General features: G+C 46.8%; 2 protein-coding genes across 2 annotated transcripts; both read left to right on the forward strand.

Moving 5' to 3' along the window:
- Positions 1–271: 271 nt before the first annotated feature.
- Positions 272–8,101, forward strand: LOC102461814 (perilipin-3-like). Its single transcript, XM_025188285.2, has 8 exons — positions 272–306; positions 882–961; positions 1,257–1,452; positions 2,462–2,544; positions 4,292–4,544; positions 5,758–5,954; positions 6,672–6,794; positions 7,285–8,101. The coding sequence occupies exons 2-8, from the start codon at positions 899–901 to the stop codon at positions 7,660–7,662; spliced, it is 1,293 nt and encodes a 430-aa protein (XP_025044070.2). The 5' UTR covers positions 272–306; positions 882–898; the 3' UTR covers positions 7,663–8,101.
- A 5,711-nt stretch (positions 8,102–13,812) lies between these two features.
- Positions 13,813–21,952, forward strand: LOC102462039 (perilipin-3-like). The gene is made up of 8 exons (XM_006130322.4): positions 13,813–13,855; positions 14,364–14,437; positions 14,722–14,917; positions 16,299–16,381; positions 17,668–17,920; positions 20,356–20,552; positions 20,836–20,958; positions 21,203–21,952. The coding sequence occupies exons 2-8, from the start codon at positions 14,381–14,383 to the stop codon at positions 21,605–21,607; spliced, it is 1,314 nt and encodes a 437-aa protein (XP_006130384.2). The 5' UTR covers positions 13,813–13,855; positions 14,364–14,380; the 3' UTR covers positions 21,608–21,952.
- Positions 21,953–22,207: the final 255 nt, after the last annotated feature.

The following is a 22,207-nucleotide window of genomic DNA, read 5'->3' on the forward strand; positions in this document are numbered from 1 at the left end:
CTCACTAGCAACTGTTTCAAGGCAGGCTGTGGAATCAAAGTGAGTTCAGCTGGGTGGCAGCAAACGACCCAGGCAGGTTAATTGGAATCACCTATGGTGAAGCTCTCACGGCCAAACTTTGCCGTCCCCAAGGGATTTCTATTCTCTTATTGGTCAGAGAAGTGGAAGCCTTCTTTTCATTGGCTCCCTCTGAACTGTCAGTCCTGAGTGTTTCACCCCTACACTTAAAGCACGACATCACCAAATGTGTATAAAATCCTGCCAGATGGTAAGGAGAGTAAGGCAGTGTCTGGAGTACTGAGAAAGGTTAGTGGGGGTGTTGTGGGACTTGTTAGTAACAGGGCTTTTTGTTTCTATAATTCCCTGGCTAGGGCTGTGTAGTCATGCTGCTAAGAAAGTTTGGATGTGGGGCTGTGTTTATATTATTAAGATGCTGCAAGCAGAATGTGGTTTGGAAAGCAGAGTCTGGGACACTTAATAATGTTTGCTGACTATAAGCCCCTGCTTTGGTGAAGGACAGTATCAGATCAAGTTTCATTTTCATACCAGTAAGTGCTGATTACTAGATGTAGTAGTAATTATGTACTTGCTGCCTTCCATGGGCTTATTAAAGTAGAACATTTTCTATGGCTCAGTGATGTGAGACAGAATTCTCCTGCTTTGTCCTTATCTTTAGCAGAACTGAAATGCTTTTAAGAAGCAGTGACAGTGTACGTACTAAAGAGCAAATATTTCTCTAAAGAGGGGCTCCTTGTTAATCTGTGGGTGGGATGGCCATTTTGTTGTCACTTCATGGAGCAGAACAACCTTCTTGTCTCTGAGTGCTGTAACTCCAGGGATAGTTATGGCTTGTAATGTAGCCTCTCCTTGCCTTGTCTCAGGTCTATCTGACTAGACCATGACTTCTAATGGAAAAGACACCAATATGTCTGCTCCAGAGCACAGGGAGGAGGAGCAACAGGTACGTATTTCCTCTTAAGCCTCACTGTATGATTCAACTTTAATAGCAGGTTCCACACATGGATATCTTGGTGGGGTTTTTGTTTTGTTTTTTTATTTTTCACCTAGTGTCATCACTCCAATGTCAGAAGCAGTTCTTTAGCCCTCCTGCTCTACAGCCTTTCACACCATTATATAACCTTTTTATGGGAGGGGCAAACATAATCAAGGGTATAACCACTTGACCAAGCAATGGGTCAGCTTCAGGATAGGCCCTTGCTTCCTTGACTTCATTGTTCTCTGCCTTGCCTCACTAGAATGCCCTGAAGAGGGTGGCCAGTCTCCCTCTAGTCAGCACTGCCTGTGACCTGGCTGCCATGGCCTACACCTCCACCAGGGAGAGCCATCCGTATGTGAAGTCTCTCTGTGACATGGCAGAGAAGGAAGTGACCTCCCTAACCAGTGTTGCAGCCAGCACTGAACCATCAGCTCCACCTGCACTTGAACCTCAGGGTGAGTAAAGCATGTGTGCAGAGCTTTCTACCGCTGTATGTCTCACCACTTCTTGACCAAAAATTGGTGGGTGTGCAACATTAGAGAATGGTGGTGGTGGGAGTGATGTCCCTGTAGGAATGCTACTGCAGCCCATGGATATGAATATCCATTTGCTAGAGGATACTGAAGGGGTTTGCTTACACTAATGATGGTGGCTGAACCTGTATCACCTTTGCTGTAGCTAAGCGTTGGATTAGAGCTCAGCTTTTTCCTCTTCAGGAACCATATCCTTTGAAAGCTATCTAACTGCAGAATGGGAGCTCATTGCTCTGCAATAGAAACGAGCCTTCAACAGAAGGTGGTTCAATAAGGTATTGCCTCTGCTCCAGCGTGGGGTGACAACACTGCAAACTGAGTAGTTAAAATGGCTGGCTAGCTGCTTGTTAGGCATTTCCTGATGTGAACACCTGTGGCCATTCTCTGATTAGTTCCTTCATGACAGAGGTTCACTGACACCTTTTTGGGACCCAAAGTGTGGGAACCTCTTGGTGCCTGCTAGAGAGCTGAGTTAGAGATCTGGTCAAAAAGCTTCAAAGCTGTAAAACTCTGGAGTGAGACCTTCATGCTTAGTATAGAGTAGCCAGAGGGCACAGATCTTGCATTTGAAGAAGGACTCTAGAGTAATGCCTGGAATTTCATGGTGGGAATGAATTCTGCAGTAAGCTTAGAGGTGATGGGGAAATGCATTCTCATGCTAGCCATAACAATCTTGATTGGGGTAACTGGACATCTAAAGGAGCATTATGACTTCCTGGAAATGTCCCCTTTGAGCTTTCCTTTGGCTATAGCTTGGTGTAGAAGGCGGAGTGAATTGGCTTGGATTGAGAATTCGGGGGATTTCCCCTTTGTGTCAGTGTGCAGCACTTGTAACAAACGGTTGTTGCCTGAGCACATGATAAATGAGCCAGGTTTTGTATTGCAATAGCAAAATTGAGTTAAAACTACATCCTGGTGTCTTGCTCTACAGAGGCAACAAGGACTGAATCTCATTCCGAAGTACCAGAGAATGTGGCAGCGAATCTAGCAACCCTTCAGCAGACAGCAGAGAAGGTAACTTTCACCACACAGTGACATGGCCAGGGTTTAGGAAAACAGGCCTCTTCCTCAACAGAGGAATACTACATAGTAAAGTTGAAGTGGGAGCAAGTGTCTACCTTTCGTCTAGGGCTTGACAGCAAGGTGTAGGGTGACCAGATGCCCTCTTTAAAAATGAGATGGTTCCAGTGTATACAGAAAATGCAGGACCATTTTCCGATCTCTCTTCCCATCAGTACTAGTGGGTCCTCCTGCTGGCAGCATAGCTACTGACCAGCTGTCTGCCCACAAGCAGTGTGTGAGGAAGAATCAGTGGCTTGTGGAGCACCCATGATGAAAGCCTGACAACAGGGCTAACTTGCAGCAGCATCCTGGGTCAGGCTGCTCCCCTGCTGGTCCAGCAGCACAGCCCCCTGATGCATGCCAGTTTTTGTACAGCAGGGCCTTGCCCCCCATCCCATTTTAAGACAACACTGGGGCTGCACCAGCAGTTTAGCTGCCTGGTGATTGTGGGCCGGTAGTGGTCAGTTATGTGTCACCTCTTGGCCCCACACATGCTTGTGTCCCCTTCCTAATCCCCTGTGGGATGCTGTGTGGAGGATCCACCTGTGGTCAGAATGCTCTAGCCAACAGCCTGGTTGGCAGGATCTTTCCTTACTCCACTATTTCTGGCAGGGCCGGTACCCTGAGAAACCCTAAACGCTTCCAGGCCGGAGCACTGGCAGACCCAAGCCATGTGTGCCAAAGCAGTGGGAGGCTTAGAAGCATAGGAAACCTTCTCCTGCAGCTAAACTTTAGAGTGGTGGGAGAAGGTGGCTTCCTATCCATGTCCCAACCCTAGAGGCTCCTCCATAGGACTAGACTTGACCCAGCATCCTCTTCGCCCTGCCCCCACAGAGCATAGGACTGAGCTGTCCTGTAGGCACACCTCTGCTGAGCTACCACTTGTGCCCTGGTGTACAATAAATCATTATGGCTTAACCACCTCCTACTTGTGCTATAGCTGGTGGAGAAGAGGTGGCTGGATGGTGTTGGTGACCAGCAGTAGCCTGGGGATGTAGCTGCTTTGACACTGCTCAGGCAGGAAGAGACCAGCTATTCTGAGCCAAGGGGAAGGGCTGAGGTCTGCAAGGACACAGGCCAGGTCATTCTTTCCACTTCCTGCCTCTGCAGCTGGAAGAAGCTGCAGTCCCTACCCTCCTGCAGAGCTGAAAGACTGCTACTGGTCATTCTAGTCAAACCAGAGGAGGGGACATGTGACCAATGTTCCCTCAGGACATGGATTGGGGGGGGGGGGGGATGTTGATCTTGCATGTGCAAATGTGCCCAACCAGTAGAAACACCATCTAGCTTTGGGCACTGCTAATCAGTTAGGTGGCATTTGGATATCTCCTGAGTAGCCACACAACTACAAAGCTTACAGGGAACCCAGCATGTCATCCTGTGCCCCCTGCCCCATGTATTGTTTTGGGAAGACCTAACAAGCAGGTACCAGAGATGTTTGTCCTAGGAGACCAAGCCAGCCACAGAGCAAAAAGGGATGGGCAGAGGGTCTATTCAGGTTGTTCCATGCACCTGTACATGGAGTTGTGGATGTGAGTCTCACTTCTCCCCATGTGGCTCTTAAAGATAAGGTTGGTAAACCCACCCTGGAAGACCTATGACCTGAGTTTGAGTCTACTCTGACTTCAGCCCTTGGGGTCAATGTAGTTTTATTGCTCAATTTCTAACCAGTAATGTCTTGCTGGGTATGTCTCTCTAGGCCATGTCTGACACACAGGAGCCGGTATCATCCAGACTGACAGATGTCAAGGAGAGCATGATCAGAGCGGCGGACATGACCAAAGAGGCCATGCAGGATGGTATGAAGACCACCAGATCAGTGGTAGCAGAGGGCATGAGCACTGTTGTGGAATCGAGAATGGGCCAACTGGCCATAAGTGGGATGGAAGCCATGCTGGAGAAATCTGAAGAGCTCCTGGATCACTACCTCCCCATGACTGAGGATGAACTAGGTCAGAGCACAGGAATGATGGGGCAACTTTCTTTGAGAGACTGGGGTAACCTTCCCTCTAGGCCAAACTTCACTCTGGGCTTCCCCCTCTGTCTTGTATCTGTCAGTGCTGTAGGATCATCCTGCATTGGCTGTCAGTCTTAACCCTTAGCTGAGTTGGTGGGCATGTACCAAGTTAAAATGACTCAAGTAACAAGTGGGAACAGGGTGGTGCTGAAAGGAATCATGAATGAAATTGAACACCAGGAATAGGACTCCAAACACGCAAGAACAGGCTTTGTCTTAACTTCAGCCTTTTAAAAAGCTGACCCTAGATATTTCCATAGTACTTGATAGGTGATAAGAAGCTCCCATATACCAAGAAAGGTTGCATTTAGCAGAAGTTCCAGTATCTCTTGTGCTCCTTCTCCAACCTCTAAAAGTGAGTAACTGAAGGAACAGAAGTTTGACATTGTGTAGATTCAAGCACAAGGCCTCTTATTAGACACAGCTAGTGGAGTGTCACTTCACTTATTAGGCTCAGTGAGACTGCTAAACAATTACAATAGACTATATAGGGTGCCAATGGGCAGAGAAGCAATAGAGTGGGAGCACCCAAGCCCCTGGATAGGGTCTAGCATCAGGACAAAATGATCACGATAAACCAATAGTCTAAAACTACATGAATGCTTTGCCCATGGCTCAGGTTCATGGTGGGTGGCATTTACCAAACAGGTCTGCTCACAGGCACATCACTGGTCTTTGTTTTAAGACCATCCAGGAAACGGTACACAACAATGGCAATTGTGTATAGCTTATCAGTAAGCTCCTTTGAGCTCAGACTGGCATCTGTGAGGGGAGGATACTGTCACTCCTGCAGTCATGTTAGCCCTCACCCTGAACTCTGGTTGGTATTTGGGGAGGGCACCCTCAACTCTTCTTGAGCTGGGAAGCAGACTTCAAGACCCCTCTCAGTGAATCATGTGCCTCTAACTCATAAGCTCCAATCACTGCTCCCCACTTAGGGTTCTGCTGTCTCAGCTTGTTTTATGCCTAGTGAAACCAACAAGGCTGTTTCCTGCTTATCAAGTTTTCCTTAGCCATGTATTGTCCATTGTTAGGTCCCAGGCCTGTCCAGTTTGGGGGTATATGAGATTCTTAACCAAGACTGTGGTCTGAATCTTACATATTATAAGGATGTTGGCCTTGAACAACCTTCCCTTTGTTCCCTCTAGCGAAACTTGCAGAATCTGTGGAAGGGGCTGAAGTGTCTGCGGCACAACCACAAGAGCGTCGCAGCTACTTTGTGCGTTTAGGTTCCCTGTCCACCAAACTCCGCCAGCGTGCCTACCGCTATTCCCTGGACAAGATGAGACGCACCAGTCACAGCATCAGTGAGGCGCTTTCCCAGCTTCAACAAACCATGGGACTGGTAAGAACCTCTTGTAACTGAACTCCTAGGCTATGTCGCATGCGCAAGAAGCCTGGAGTGTAAATATGCAAATGAGGCTAAGCTTGGAATATCACTGAGCCTCACTTGCATATTTCTAGTGCAAGAAGCTGCCAGTGTAAAACATAGCCCTAGGCTAAGTCTACATTGCAGGCTTCTTACACACAAATGGCTGTTCTTGTGCAAGAACTTGCAGAGTGTCTACACTGCACACGCTTTCTTGCGCAAGTAAATTTACAGTACAGCATCAGGAAAGAGGGCTTCTTGTGGAAGAATTATTCCTCTTCCCCATGAGGAATAAGCCTTTTTGCACAAGAAGGCAGTGTGGGGACAACAGGGAGTTTCTTGCGCAAGAAACTCCCTGTTGTCCCAAATGGCCATGAGAGCTTTCTTGCATGAGTGTCCACACTGTCATAGATGCTCTTGTGCAAAAGTACATGGCAGTGTGGACATGTTCTTGTGCAAGAACTTTTGCATAAAACAATTCTTGCACAAGAAGCCTGCAGTATAGACATAGCCCTAGTGTCTTTTTCTGGACCAGAGTATGAGGTTTAAATGTCACTTAAGGCCATGTCTGTAACCAGATCGATTTTTGCTGCATTGAGCATACCTGAGGGTTGGACACGTGCCCTAATTATAAAACTAGAATGATGTATGTGCAGATGGCAAATGCTTGTGTGGCTCTTGACTCACATCTAGATTGAACACATCAAGCAAGGTGTGACACTTCAAGATGTCCAGGAGAAGCTGCAGCAAATGTGGCTGAACTGGAACAGAAATGAACCAAAAGGTGGTGAGATGAGAGACTTGGCAAACCCAGAGGTAGGTGTATAGCTTACCCATCTGTTCAGAAGTTAGCTAGTATTCTGGCCTTTGCAGGGAGGCTGATCAGCTATTGAACCAAAGACTAACTTGGGTAATCTACAGGATTGTATTTTAAAGCTTGACCATAACAGGAAGACCTACTTGATTAAACATATTTAAGTAATTGAACTCCTTTATGTGCACAGTGTGTGCCAGACTTACCCATGTGCATGGTATGGGAGAATTTTGCTTAATCTGTGACCTTCATGTGATGCACAGTATCCCAAACATACCTCTGACCCAGTACATTCCTTAAGGCCTCTGGTGTTAGCCCCTATTGTTACATGCTGTTTTATTTTAAAGGAGCCAAATTGCTCCTTGCCTTTCTCCTGAAAGAATGCATGCTAGAGCCAGTGCTTTCATTCAAGGCCTCTCCCTGCAGGAGGTAGCAAGTCTGCTTTTTGTGTGCAGAACATTAACACAAAGCTGCTTCTGTCTTCCCCACCAGGTGGAGTCTGAGACTTTGGCCATGTCCCGCAGCATTCTCCAGCAGCTGCAAGATGCCTGCCGGGTGCTAGTATTCAGCATTCAAGGTCTTCCCACCAACCTTCAGGACAAGGTGCAACAGGTGTCTCGCAACGTGGGAGAGCTCCATGCTTCTTTCTCCACTGCCCGTTCCTTCCAGGATCTCTCCAGCAGCCTCCTGACCCAAAGCCAGGAGATGGTGACCAAGGCCCAGGAATATGTAGATGAGCTGATGGCATATGTGGTGCAGAATACCCCTCTGTCTTGGATTGTGGGGCCCTTTGCCCCATCAGGGAAGGGCTCTGCAGATTCCCTGGAACCACAAAATCAGGAAACTGAAGCAATGAAGGAGCAGTCATAGCAGCATCAACGTCTGCAGGGGATCCATGAGCTGGAAACTTTGAAGCATCAGGGCAGAATTCCTTGTGCCCACCAACTTGCTGTCAGGTCTCTTATGCCTTCATGTGCACTAGTCTACTTCTGCAGGACAGACACATGGCTGCACTAGGAATCTCTGCCTGGATCTCTAACATCTAGAGGTACTGAATCGTCACCCTATCTAGGAAGGCAGATGACCAACATACTTCATCTGGTTACATGTCCTTATGTGTCTGACTTGTTTAAATCTGAGGGAAGGATGGTTCTGACCAATAGTGGTTGAGAGAAATTCTGAGACCAAAGAACCATATGCAGCCTGAACGCTACCAAGCATGTAGTGAGTACTGCAATTTAGGTATCTTAATTCTCCTTTGTAAGGAATACCCATGCTGTCTACAAAATAAAATGTCACTGCATTTGAATAGTGGGGTCTTGTCGTGCTTAATTAGGGAACTTCAGCTCTATGTAAACAGAACAATTCCACTCTTGTGGGGAACTTTCCTGGCTTTGTCACTAGCCCCATGAGATGGGCTACCTAAAAGAATCCAAGTCCCTGCTCCCACTCTACCCTAAAGTGTCCCTGACCTCCAAGGGCTCGCTTTACACCCTTCTGTGTGGTATAGTCCCTTGTAATGCTAACAAGGCTGGGTTCAGGATTCCTGAGGCTCACCCCCCCCCAACCTTTTGTGGTCACCTAGAGAAGTGGCTGGGTGGTCACTCTAGGGTACTGGCTTATCACGGTTTCCCTACCCCACTGACTTTCATTTGCTTGAAGTGAAATTTGTTAATGGTCATCTATTAAACAAAATAAGGGAAGTTACTGGAGAACACATCACTCCACCCTGTGGAATGGAGACTTCTCAATAGTCTCTGGCATGTCAGGACAACTGAGTCTGTTCCTTGTATTTCAGTTTTGGGGCCAATTTTAATCTTTTTATTGCTGACCTTGGCACCAAAAGTGGAAGTGTCCTGATAAAATTTGTGGATGACACAAAGTTGGGAGCTGTTCCCAATTCAGAAAAGGATCGGGCTATCATACAGGAAGATCTGGATGATCTTGTAAATTGGATTGACAGCAATAGGATGAAATTCAATAGTGAGAAGTGTAAGGTTATGCATTTAGGGATTAATAACAAGAATTTTAGTTATAAGCTGGGGACACATCAGTTGGAAGTAATGGAGGAGGAGGACCTCAGTCATGGTTGACTATAGGATGACTGAACCGCTATTGTGACATGGCTGTGAAAAAGGCTAATACGGTCTTGGGATGTATTAGGCGGGGTGTATTAGGCAGGGTATTTCCAGTAGAGATAAGGAGGTGTTAGTGCCATTATACAAGGCATTGGTGAGACCTCATTTGGAATACTGTGTGCAGTTCTGGTCTCCCATGTTTAAGAAGGATGAATTCAAACTGGAACAGGTACAAAGAAGGGCCACTAGGATGATCTGAGGAATGGAAAACCTGTCTTATGAAAGACTTAAGGAGCTTAGCTTGTTTACCTTAACCAAAAGAAGGCTGAGGGGGGACATGATTGCACTCTTTAAATATATTAGAGGGATAAATACCAGGGAGGGGGAGGAATTATTTAAGCTTAATACCAATGTGGACACAAGAACAAATGGATATAAGCTGGCTAGTAGGTTTAGACTTGAGATTAGACAAAGGTTTCTCTCCATTAGAGGAGTGAGGTTCTGGAACGGCCTTCCAAGGGAAGTAGTGGGGGCAAAAGATCTATCTGGTTTCAAGATTAAACTAGATGGGTTTATGAAGGGGATGGTTTGAGAACATGATCTTGGTAACTAATTGACCATTCATTATCAGTGGGAAATAGGTCAATGGAGGGATGATAGGAGTTACTATAGAGAACTTTCTGGGTGTCTGGCTGGTGCGACTTGCCCACATGCTCAGGGTTTAGCTGATCGCCATATTTGGGGCTGGGAAGGAATTTTCCTCCAGGGTAGATTGGCAGAGACCCTGGAGGTTTTTCGCCTTCTTCTGTAGCATGGGGTACAGATCACAGCTGGAGGATTCTCTGCATCTTGGTCTTCAAAGTATTTGAAGGCGTCAATATCTGAGATATAGGTGAGAGGATTATTCTGGGAGGGGTGGGTGAGATTCTGTGGCCTGCACTGTGCAGGGGGTCAGACTAGATGATCACAATGGTCCCTTCTGACCTCACTCTGAGTGTTTGCTATTTTTTTTGTACCATTTCACCCAACTGAAATCAACTAAATTGGCTCAGGTTCTGCCTCCCTGGCCCCTCCCCAACCCCTCCCCCCACCATGTGTATCTGCCAGGGTGCTCCAGGACTAAAGCACATACATCAGATTGTAACTGGATCAGTATTTCCTGCCCACTGGTGGCTTTCCAGTCACTGCTCTCCATTCCTCCCAGTTAGGGTAGCTAGGTGTCTGTTTTCAAGCAGAGCACCTGATCAAAAGAACCCTGGGAGCTCCACTCAGCACCATGTAGCAGGTTGTTAAAAAGCCAGTTGGTGGCACAGGAGAGGTATGGATGTAAAACAGGCTCTTTACCTGCCTGGTTCTGCATGATTCCTGGAAGCAGCCATGAGGTCCCTCTGAGCTCCATGTGGTGACACTTCCCTGAGTATTAGTTCCCAGTCATCCGGACCTGGGCCCAATGGGAGCTGCAAGGGTAATGCCTGCTGCCACAAGGGCAGTATATAACCTAGTTGCACCTAGGGATCACAGCTGCAGTTTTATGGGTGTAGCCATGCCACAAAAATATAGGGGTCCAGTGTTTGTGTAAAAAGTATAAGCCTTCTGCAATATAATGTGCCATAGTGAACCCTGGCAGCCATCCTTCCTGAGTAGCAGGAAGGAACAGTCTAGTACCGTAGAGTGAGTGGGGAATGTGTGTATTTATAGAGAAATAAGTCTTACAGCTGCTTTAATGCCCAGATGACAAGTGCAGGGGCTGGAGACTCAAGCACCAAGCAACTATCAAATGTGCCCATTGCCTTGGCTGACCGAGGCAGGGAAGATTGATCACCTGGAAGTTAGAAGCGAGCACTCCCACCCTATGAAGATAAATACCATGGGCCCGGGGGGGGGGGGGGGGAGACACCCAGAAAAGTCATCAGCAGGCTGATGTTCATCAATACGAACAATTTCCAGATGAATGTTACAAAATGACAGCACCATGATGCAGCAAAATCCATAGCACATGTATAGAAAAGGGATTTATGAACCTTGCAGACAGGCCTGCCGACAGGGGGACAAAGAGGGTAAATGGCTTGGGGCCTGGCAATTTAGCTTCTTCCACCAAGACAATGAGCCCTGGTGGCACACACTGCTGAAGGGCTGGCTGAGGAAAGCTGGTTTCCAGCCCTGTTCCTTCTGCCTTGGGTCCTGCTCCTTCTAGTGGCTCAGAGATGCCCTGCCCAAGGTCTGGTGAAACCTGTCATGCCATGAAGTGGTTTGTGCTGCAAGGCTGTACTATCCACAGTGAGCAAGAGGGACTCCAGTGGGAAATTGTATCTTCATGCTACCGTACCCTTTAACCAACATTTACTATTTCCTTTATATGTGTCTGTATTGAAGGTATATAAGCTATAGAGAGGAGAGCCATTTTCATGAAGGGAAACTAAATAAAGCCAGAAAGAGCATTTAAAAAATGCTGCTTCATTCAATATGTTCAGAATGAACAGTGAAATATTTTCAAATTCAGTTACTTAGAAAACCACTGGTCTTGCAAGTTATATGACAAAATACGCCTGGTAGAACTCATTCTGGGAAAACCCCAAAACAGCCAGGTGATTTGGACATCCCATCCAGACTTACATTTCTATGATTACTTACATTTCTGTGATTTTTGCATTGTCAGAAGTGGTTGGTCTTGAAGTGCTAATGTAGCTAAACTCCATCAACCGCTCTCTCTCTCTCTCTCTTTCCCTCTCTCTGTGTGTGTGTATGTGTGTGTGTATGTGTGTATATATATATATATATAAAAAAATAAAGAATGTGTGCTTCTGTCTGTCTCTGAGCCCATCTGTGAATCTGTTTGTTCAAGAACACCTCCTAAGCAACAAGAGCCAAGAACACCATATTTGGCATGAATCTTCCTCTTATCCCTAACTTACAGCAGAGTTGTGTCAGGAAAACAGGAACTGCCTGGGATGGAATTGTTTTCCATAACACAGAAAGGGAGGGGTCAGCGAGGTGGGATAGTTATACTCTACAATGACCATGGGGGGCAGAGAAAGTAATAGGTCATCCATATGGAACCAGTACGCTCCATAATGTTGGCCAGTGCCCACTGGTAAGTGGCTCCCCTTCATGGAACTCCTTCCCCAAGCCCTCACCCACACTGATTGAGGAGGGAAGCCCTGCTGGCAAGTGGCCCTGCTGCCACACCCCTGTCAAACACCACTGGGGACAGCACATGACCCGGGCCGTGCCCCACCTGCCAAGCAGTGTGGTCCCAGGTGCCCAGGGAGCTTCTGTCATGGGAGCAGCATGGTCCTCACTGCTGCACACAGCCCTACAGAGCCTCCCCAGACCTTGCAGCTCCTAGCCCTGACTCCAGCACCCTCCACCACATGCCCAGTGCCCCCATAAGTATCCTGGCAACACTGGGTAAATTCTCTGGTAATTTGATAATAGATTATGGAAAAAACCTTTGAAACATAAAAGCAGCCAAACAAACACATTGGCAGCAGCTATCTCTGCAGAGAACATGACGGTAGCTCGGAATGGTGTGAATTTCCTATTCATCTAAGTGGAATGACTTCCATGTCAAGTGATAGCGAGAGACAAGTCTAGGTATTAACTATTTCACGGTTGATCAAAGTAAGCTTGGCGCTCAAAGCAGCACATGGCCCCCACAGCCAAATGCTTTGAGTGGCATGTGGAGGTGCAGAAGGCAGGGATCCTGCCTCCGGGACCTGCTGGGCAGCTGGCCAGACCCTTCGGTAAGCACCTCCTGGCCAGAGCCTACACCTGGCACCCCAGTGTGTTCCTCTCCTCAACTTTCTGTTCTCCCTCCTCCACCTTGTCCCATGTCTCAACCCAAACCCTCTGCACCCCACTCCTATAGCCATAACCCCTCTCGCACCCTGCACCCAAATCTCCTGGCCCAGGTCAAATCCCAAATCCCTGCGCCCACCTGTGCACCACTATCCAGAGCAAACCCCCTCCCCCCCGGGACCTGGACCCCAATCGCTTCTCCAGGTCACAACCTCCCCCTTCCCACAAACTCCCTCCCAGACTCCACATGCTCTCCAGCTCTCCATTCCCCAAACCCACACTCCCTTCTGCACCCATCCTCCATCCCATTCCCTTCACCTTCTCCATTCATATCATGGAAGAGTGTGGCCCTCGACCACTTACCAAATTCTTGGAGTGGCTCCTGATTAAACATGATTTCCCACCCCTGATATGAGATATTTGTATGACCCTGATTGCCAGACTATCTGAGCACCTCACAAAACTTCTCTGAAGCCTGCTTACCCACACTGGGCAGAGGAGAACTAAGGCACTGAGAGGCTAAATGACTTGCCCAAGGTCACACAGGGGGTAGAATAAAACATAGAATTGAACCAAGCTCGAATTCTAGGCTAGTATCTCTCTTTAGAGTGCCACTCTGTGGTACAGTGTGCCAATTTTTACTCTGAAACTATGGGCAACATGCAGAGGAAGCAGACAGATGGCTCTCTGAAAACTTGTCCCAAGAGATGGTTTATATTTGGTTGGGATTTTTTTTCCTTACGTTTTTTTAGATTTTTTTAAAAACAAAAGTAGAAGTTCTGTTTCAATATTTCCCCCCTTTCTCTCCCTTTCCCCACTGGAAATGGCAATGAAAGTCAATTGCTTTTTAAGTCACAAAGGTGCTTTTGAACATATTATCCATCCTAATTAGCAACTGCAGGAAGACAGGCACTAGAATCAAAGTGGAGTGAGCTGGGTGGCAGCAAATGCTGAAGAGAGTTAATTGGAATCACCTGTGGTGAAGAACCCACTCTCAAATTTGCAGTCCCCACAGGATTTGCATTCTCTTATTGGTCAAGAAAGTGGAAGCCTTCTTTTCACTGGCTCCCTGAACTGTCAATCCTCAGTATTTCACCGCCTACACTCAAACCACAACATCACCAGGAGCCTATAAAATCTTGTCAGATAGTAAGTGGAGTAAGGCAGTGTCTGGAGTACTGAGAAAGGTTGGTATGGGACTTGCTGTAGTGGTGGGGTGTTGGCAGTAAGGGATTTGTAATCCGTTTTCTTTTGTTTCTACAATTCATTGGGTAAAGCTTGGCGGTTATGGTGATAAAAAAGTTTGGCTGTGGGGCTGTGTTTATGGTGGTAAGAAGCTGCAAGCAGCATGCAGGTTGGGAATCAGAATGTGGGATGCTTAATGTTTGCTGCACTTAAGCCCCTTTCCTCTAAGGGGTAGGCTCATGTTAAGTTTCTTTTTCATGCAGATAAGACAATTACTAGCTTTAGTAGTAACTACACACCTGAGTGCTTGCTTGCTTTAAACAAGCAGTGGCAATATCTCTGCTGACTAAAGAGTAAGCCTTCACCTAAAGGTGGGCTCCCTCTTAATCTATTGCTAGAGGGTCAAGAAATGGCTGCCCCACCAAGTGGGGCACTTCTCTTGTCTCTGGGTGTTGTAACTCTAGGAATAGCTACTGCTTGTAACTTAAGCCTCTTTTTACCTGCTTTCAGGCATATCTGACTAGACCATGACTTCTAATGGGCAAGACACAAATGTGGCATCCCCAGAGCATGGGGAGGAGCAGGTAGGTAATTCCTCTTAATCATTGCTGGTTCAACCTACAGCAGATAGTTAGGTGTCTAATTACAGGCTCCACACCTGCATATCTTGGCTTATAATTGTTTACTTAAGTGGATCTTGTGACTTGATTTTTCATCACTCTAATGGTATGAAAGCCTGAAGAAATGCTTCTAACATCACCCAATCTTCTGATACATTCACTTGTATAACCACATGACAAGTACTGAGTCAGCTCCAGGATAGGCTGTTGCTTCCCTGATTCCATTGTTTTCCCCTTTGTCTCACTAGAATGTCCTGAAGAGGGTGGCCAGTCTCCCTGTGGTCAGCGCTGCCTGTGATCTGGCTGCCACAACCTACACCTCCACTAAGGAGAGCCATCCCTATGTGAAGTCTCTCTGTGACATGGCCGAACAGGGAGTGACCTCCCTAACCAGTGTTGCAGCCAGCAGTGAACAGCCAGCTCCACCTGCACTTGAGCCTGAGGGTGAGTCAAGTGTATCCACAGAGCTCTCTGCATGTGAGACACCACATCCTGAAAGGAGGGTCTGAAGATCAGTGAGCCTGCAACCCTGAAGGGGCTAGCAGCAGTGGGAGTGATGTGACAGTAGGAATGACACAGCAGCCCATGGAGACATACATCCACCTGCTAGAGGATAATGAAGGGAGTTGCTTGCACCAGTTACTCCTGCTGAACCTGTGCTTTTCTATGGTGTAGCTAGGCTATAAAAATTAGTGCTCAGCCACTTCCATTTCAGGAACAAAACCCTTTTAAAGGGGTCTAATTGCAAAAGGTGAGCTCGCTGCTCTGCAACAGAAGTTAGTGCAATATGGCACTGCCTCTGTACCAACACCAGTGCTATAACACTGCAAACTGAGTACTGAAAAATGGTGCACTAGCTTTTTGTTGGGCTATTGCCTGATGTGAATGCCAGTGGCAACTCTGACATGTTTCTGTCATGAGAGCAGGTCACAAAACTTATTGCGGCCAATTATTTATTGGGTGAATGGCTGAGTAGGAGATTTGGTTTAAAAGCTTCAAATCTGTAAGACTACGGAGGGAGACCCTTGTACAGACAGTCCCCGGGTTATGTACAAGATAGGGACTGTAGGTTTGTTCTTAAGTTGAATTTGTATGTGAGTCGGAACTGGTACATATTGTAGGGGAAACTCTAGCCAAACATTTCTCCAGAGCTCAGTTTTATTCTCCCACACCTCACTTCCCTCAGCCCTTTATTCTCAAGCTGAGGTGTCTGCTGAGAAAAGCCGCTCCGCATCTCCCTGGTCTGCTGGAGGGGGGCGCTAGCTTCGTCTCCCTGGTCTGCTGGGGGGGAAGCAGCTAGTGCGGGGTTGCCTCACATCGGATCCCTACTTACAAACTGGGTAAGTCGGATCCATGTAACCCAGGGACTGCCTGTACTTAGTCCAGCTCTGCTAAATCCTGAGTGCACAAGCTTTAGTAGTAACATCACACCTGATGCCTTCTGTGGACCTTGAATAGGGATTACTTTCTAGAATCCCTCAAAATACTTGGGTGAGACTGAATTCTGCAGTAAGCATAGAGGTGATGGGAAAGTGCATTCTCATGCTAGTCCTAATTGTCTCGATTGGGTAACTCTCCATCTAGAGGAGGCATGATATTTGCTGGAAAGGAAAGCTCATAGCTTGGGGGAGAGGGTGAAAATAACCTTGCATGAAGGGGGGAGGCAAAACAACCCTGAAAATCCAGGTTCAATGCAAGTGTTGGTGTGCAGCACCTATAATCCAAATTGTTGCTGCCAAAACACATGACAGATGTGAGCCAGGTTGTATATTGTAGTAGTAAGATTTTTCCAATCAGGAAATAACATCCTGATGTGTCTCTGCAGAGGCAACAGGAATGGAGTCGGCTTCTGAAGTCCCAGAGCAAGTGGAGGAGACGCTACCAACCCTTCAGCAGACAGCTGAGAAGGTAACGCTCAGCACACAGTGACATGGCCAGGGTTCAGAGTATTCCTTTGCTTCCTCCAGCAGAGGCACACTCCATGCTAGAAGTGGAGGGAGGAAGTGTCTGTTACTCTGGTGTAGAGTGACTAGACCTTTTTTAAAAGGACAGTTCTGTAACTAAGCCCTCCAGTCCAGAACACTTGGCACCAAAGCCTCACTGCTCTGGCATAGGAAACCTTCACCATTAGCAAATTGCAGAGTGTAATGGGAGGGAGGCAATTTCCAATCTGTTTCTGGCCAATCCTAGAGGCTCCACCACAACCCTAGGTTGGGCACAGCACTCCATCTCCTCACCCTAGGGCCTGCCCCCATGGAGCACAGGACAGCTCCATCCTCTAAGCACATTCCTCTGCTTAACAATCTCTTTAGGTGGGTTTGCGGAAGCCTCTGCAGTTAGTTCTCTGGTGCACAGTGCATCCTTAGAGCTTAACCCCTTCCTGCCTGCACTATAGCAGGTGGACACAAGGTGGCTGTCAGTGGGCGGCAGCAGCAGTCTGCAAATGTAGCTGCTTTTTACATTGCTGCCAGAGAACAGACAAGCTGCTTTGAGATACAGAGGGGGAAGGGATGACCTCTGCAAGGACACAGGTCAGCTCATCCCATCCCATCCCATCCCTTCCCTCCTGTAGAGCAGAGAGGCTGCTGCTGGCAACATTCTGGTGTTAACCCTGGTGCAAGTCTGGGAAGGCAGCATGTGACCACTTTCTCTAGTCTTTCTGACCATCTATAGAACTTTTATGTTCAAGGGTACACCACCAGTAGAAGCAAAAGCTAGCTTGGTGCTCTCCTGATTATCTGGGTGGCATTTGGCTCTTGCAAGCAGCTGCACAAGCAGGGAACACAAGCTAGGCATGAAAAAGCAGAAAGGGCTGGATAGTGAGACTCTGGTCAGGTGGCCATCACTCACACCCCTTCCCATGTGACAGGAGCATGGGAGTCTTCTCCCCATGTGCTCCTTATTCTAAAAGTTAAAATCCAGTTACAGAGCATTTCTTTAAGTAGAGACTTGGTCAGCTTGATTAAGCATTTGCACTGAATAGGTGAGATGACTCATGCAAGCTTGTTCAATGGCAACCAGATTTTCTGTACTGAGCACAGGAGGAACATGGTCATCCTAGCAAGATGCAGTCCTTCTGCTGAAGGGTTAGGATCTGTGAGCCTGAGCCTATCCTGATTTGAATCCCTGGGTTGAGGTGACTTTATTGCCCAGAATTTGTAGTCAGTAATGTCTTGCTGGGTCCTTCTCTCTAGGCCATGTCTGACACACAGGAGCTGGTATCATCCAGACTGACAGATGTCAAGGAGAGCATGATCAGAGTGGTGGACATGACCAAGGAGGCCATGCAGGATGGTATGAAGACCACCAGATCAGTGGTAGCAGAGGGCATGAGCACTGTTGTGGAATCGAGAATGGGCCAACTGGCCATAAGTGGGATGGAAGCCATGCTGGAGAAGTCTGAAGAGCTCTTGGATCACTATCTTCCCATGACTGAGAATGAACTAGGTAAGAACATTGCAATAACTGGGCAATTGTCTTTGAAATCCCAGGGTAACCCTCCTCTTGGGCCAAACTTCTTTCTAGGCTTCTCAGTCTGTATGCCACCCACTACAGGCTTATCCTACAGCATTATCTTAACTCATGCCTCACCTTTGAGAGATGGCATGTAGTCAGTTAATACAGCTTGCCCAACAAATGGGAATGGGTGGTACTGGAAAGAATAGAATTAGCATCAGACATGGTGGGGGTAATACACATGATTTGAATAGCTGTATAGAAGGGTACAGGTTGCTCAGGAAGGATAGAAAGGGAAAGAGGAGGTATTGCCTCTAGTAATGTGTATACTTGGCCTGAGGCACTGATGTGTTAACCTCAGGATTAGGCTAAAAGGGGTAAAAACAGTCATGTTGAGGGTCTACTACAGACCACTGAATCAGAAGGAGGTGGCTGAGGCTTTAAAAACCAATTCATCAAGCACAGACTTTAGCAGTGATGGCCTTAAACTACCCAGGCAGCTGTTGGGGAAACCAACACAACAGGGCTCAGATTGTCCAATAAGCTCTTGGAACGCATTGGAGATGCCTTCTTTCAGAAGGCGGAGCAAGCTACTGCTGCAGAATCGCTTCTGGATTTGACTTTTTTTTAACTGGTGGAGACTTTCAAAGTGGAAGGCAGCTTGGATGAAAGTGGTCACGAAACCATAGAGTACACAAATCTAAAATGGTAGAAGAGAACAGCTACATAAGACAATGACTACTGGCTCTAAGCTAAGGAATTTAAGGTCCCATGGGAAGCAAGACCGAGAGGAGGGAAAACAACTCAATTGCCTGTCGAAACTACCAACTGCTTTAAGGGTGCAAGAGAATTTCACTGTGTAGAAGTATGGCAAGAGACCACCTCAGCTGAAACAGGAGATCTAAAATCTTAGTCAGAATTGGAAACTAGATCTTATTACAAAGGATGAAAATAAGCAAAACAGCATGTGGGGCAAAAGCACACAGCAATCTAGCTATAGAGACACATTGTAATCTAACCTACAAATATAAGAAGCAGGAGGGACTAAAGACAGACACTTTGCTCAGAGGGAGGAACAGAAAATGTGGAAATGAGGTGCTAAAGGAGATTGGTAGTGACAGGATGCCTAATGTAATGACTAGTAGTAATGGGATAGATTCTGAAGTTAAAATAGGAAAGCACAAGCTAAAAAGTACTTAGGCACTGGTGACTTGAAGCTAACTTGTCTGTCTGGAATGAATACTAAAGGAGCTAATATCGCCCACCTCTATCATCCCTGGAAGTCATTCTAGAAGCCTGGGACAGGGCAAATGTCCCTTTATGGATGGGCACTGTAAAGACATCTCTGACTACAGACTAGTCAGATTATCTTCCATGGCACAGAAGTTAATGGCGCAAACAGTTAAGGGGTTCACTTGCAAACATCAGGAAGACCAAGTGATAGGTGATAATGACCATGGACTTGTCAAGAACAAATTCTGTTAAATCAATCTGGCTTTATTTACGAAGATAAAAAGCCTTGTGGACAAGGAGGGCTGTGGTATACCTAGGGTTTAAGGTCATGTGAGACTATCAAATGCTTTATCAGTAAACTAGGGAAATCCAGCCTAGGTAGAGTGACTAAGGTAGCTACATAACTGACTAGAGAACCATTTTCAAATTATTAATCCTTCAGTCATGCTCAGAACAGCATAAGTGGGATTCTGCAGGGGCAGTTTGGGGACTGGTTCTCATCTTCATTTAACTACTGGCATACAGAATACACAAAGGTCCCAGCTGGCTGCATCTGGGACAAGTTGCAAGTCCTTGTCACTGGGACAGGGTCAAAATTCAAAATCATCTTTACTTCAGACCATTTCTCCAGATCAAGTAGACTAAAGAAATGCATACACCATTTAGGAAGGAATAATCAGTTTCAAACATACAGAATGGGAAAGGATTGTGTGGGGGGAGTACTGAAGAAAGGGATCTTGGAGTCATAGTGGGGGACAAACTGAGTCAGTGTGACATGTCTGCAAAAAAGCAAACCTGATTCTGGGCTGTATAATGAGCAAGACATGAGAAGTAGCTTTTCCAGTCTACTCTATTAGGCTTCAGCTGTAGTATTGTGTTCAGTTCTGGGCACCACACTTCAGGAAAGATGTGGTGATATTGGAGAAGGTCCAGAGAAGAGCAACTAATGATTAAAGGGCCAGAAAACATGACCTATAAGGAAGACTGAGAAGTGAGTTTTTTGGAAAAGAGACTAAAGGGACATGACAGCAGTACCTACAAGGAGGAGGGTGGGAAAACTATTCTCAACCTCTGGGAGGCTCCATTGATGATTTCTTGTCCTACCAGAATTTGAGGTAGGATTAAGAAGTTTTGCTTGCACTCCTTTTCCCCAACCCAACTCTAAAGCGAGCAACCTTCTTTCTTCCCTCTAGCGGAACTTGCAGAATCCGTGGAAGTGGCTGAAGTGTCTGCAGCACAACCACAAGAGCATCGCAGCTACTTTGTGCGTTTAGGTTCCCTGTCCACCAAACTCCGCCAGCGCGCCTACCGCTATTCCCTGGACAAGATGAGACGCACCAGCCACAGCATCAGTGAGGCGCTTTCCCAGCTTCAACAAACCATGGGACTGGTAAGAATTCACCAACCTCTTGAGACTGAACTCCTCTGACAAATACAGAAAGCAGCTGGTGGCACTGATTCCCTTTCCCTCTTCTCATGCTCCCCTTAGAGCAGGGAATCCTTGCAGACTAGGGTACAATGAGGTTTAATGTCAGTTAAGTCTTTATAATATATTTTTGTTGCATTGAACTTACCACTGAGCATTAGACATACCCTAGACAGTAGAACCAGAATAATGGATGTGCAAAGACATACTGATGTGTGGTGTTTGACTATACTTAACCCACATGTAGATTGAATACATCAAGCAAGGTGTCAAACTTCAAGATGTCCAGGAGAAGTTCCAGCACATGTGGCTGAACTGGAACAGAAATCCTCCACAAGGCACAGAGATGACAGACTTGGCCAACCCTGAGGTATGTACATTGCTTGTCTGTCTGGTCAGATTAGCTAGTATTCTAGTCCATGTGTGGGGGAGGAGGGGTTATTGGCACTTAAGCCAAGACTAACTTGGTTGATCACTAGGATTTTTTTAAAGTTTGACAATGCTATCCTCTCAAACATAACTGGAAGACTTGCTTTTTGCTTGGGTATCCTTAAGTGTCTGATGCCTTGTGTGGGGGAACACTAACACGAGTCACCTTCTATCTTCCCCACCAGATGGAGTCTGAGACTTTGGCTATGTCCCGCAGCATTCTCCAGCAGCTGCAGGATGCCTGCCGAGTGCTAGTATCCAGCATTCAAGGTCTCCCCACCAACCTTCAGGACAAGGTGCAACAGGTGTCTCGCAATGTGGGAGAGCTCCATGCTTCCTTCTCCACTGCCCATTCCTTCCAGGATCTCTCCAGCAGCCTCCTGACCCAGAGCCAGGAGATGGTGACCAAGGCCCAGGAATATGTGGATGAGCTGATGGCATATGTGATGCAGAATACACCTCTGTCTTGGATTGTGGGACCCTTTGCCCCATCAGGGAAGGGCTCTGCAGATTCCCTGGAACCACAAAATCAGGAAACTGAAGCTAAGAAGGCAGAAGTTGTAACAGCATCAAAGTCTGAGGATTCATGAGCTGAAAACACAATTTCAACTTGGAAGCCTGAGGGCAGACTTCCTCACTGTTCATCTCCTCTGCTTTAATTTGTACTAGTCTATTTACACTTTGCTAGTACTAGTAGCTGCTGTAGTAGTAGCTGCTGTACCGAGATCTAACTCCTGGCAGCAACAAATCACTCCATCTAGAAAGGGATATGACTAATCTACTTCAACTGGCTACCTGTTCTGTGTCGTGGTTGACATGAGAAATCAGAGGGAAGCATTGTAACAGTGGTTGAAGGATCTCATAGGTGAAAGGTTATGCTAGTCTGACTACTAGTATGTAGAGTTTGTACTTCAAAATAAAACGTCACTGCATTTTGAACATTGTGCTTGTCATGTCTAGTAGATGCCACCTACTATAGGCCTGTACTCCTCTGCCAGCAACTAGTCCTGTTTCTCACTAGCCACCACCACAATAGTGGCAGTAACTTCTAAATAGCTATAGATCTACTACTGCCCTGTAAGTATAGATAGATGTTACATTACCCTTATTGCACATGCTCTCTCCCCAGGTCGTCTTAGAAGTGCACTTGTCTCTTCAGGTAGCAATGTGTGGGGAGGGGGAGAATGGTG

This window comes from Pelodiscus sinensis, chromosome 1 (assembly GCF_049634645.1).
Source record: "Pelodiscus sinensis isolate JC-2024 chromosome 1, ASM4963464v1, whole genome shotgun sequence".
NCBI classification, from domain to species: Eukaryota; Metazoa; Chordata; order Testudines; family Trionychidae; genus Pelodiscus; species Pelodiscus sinensis.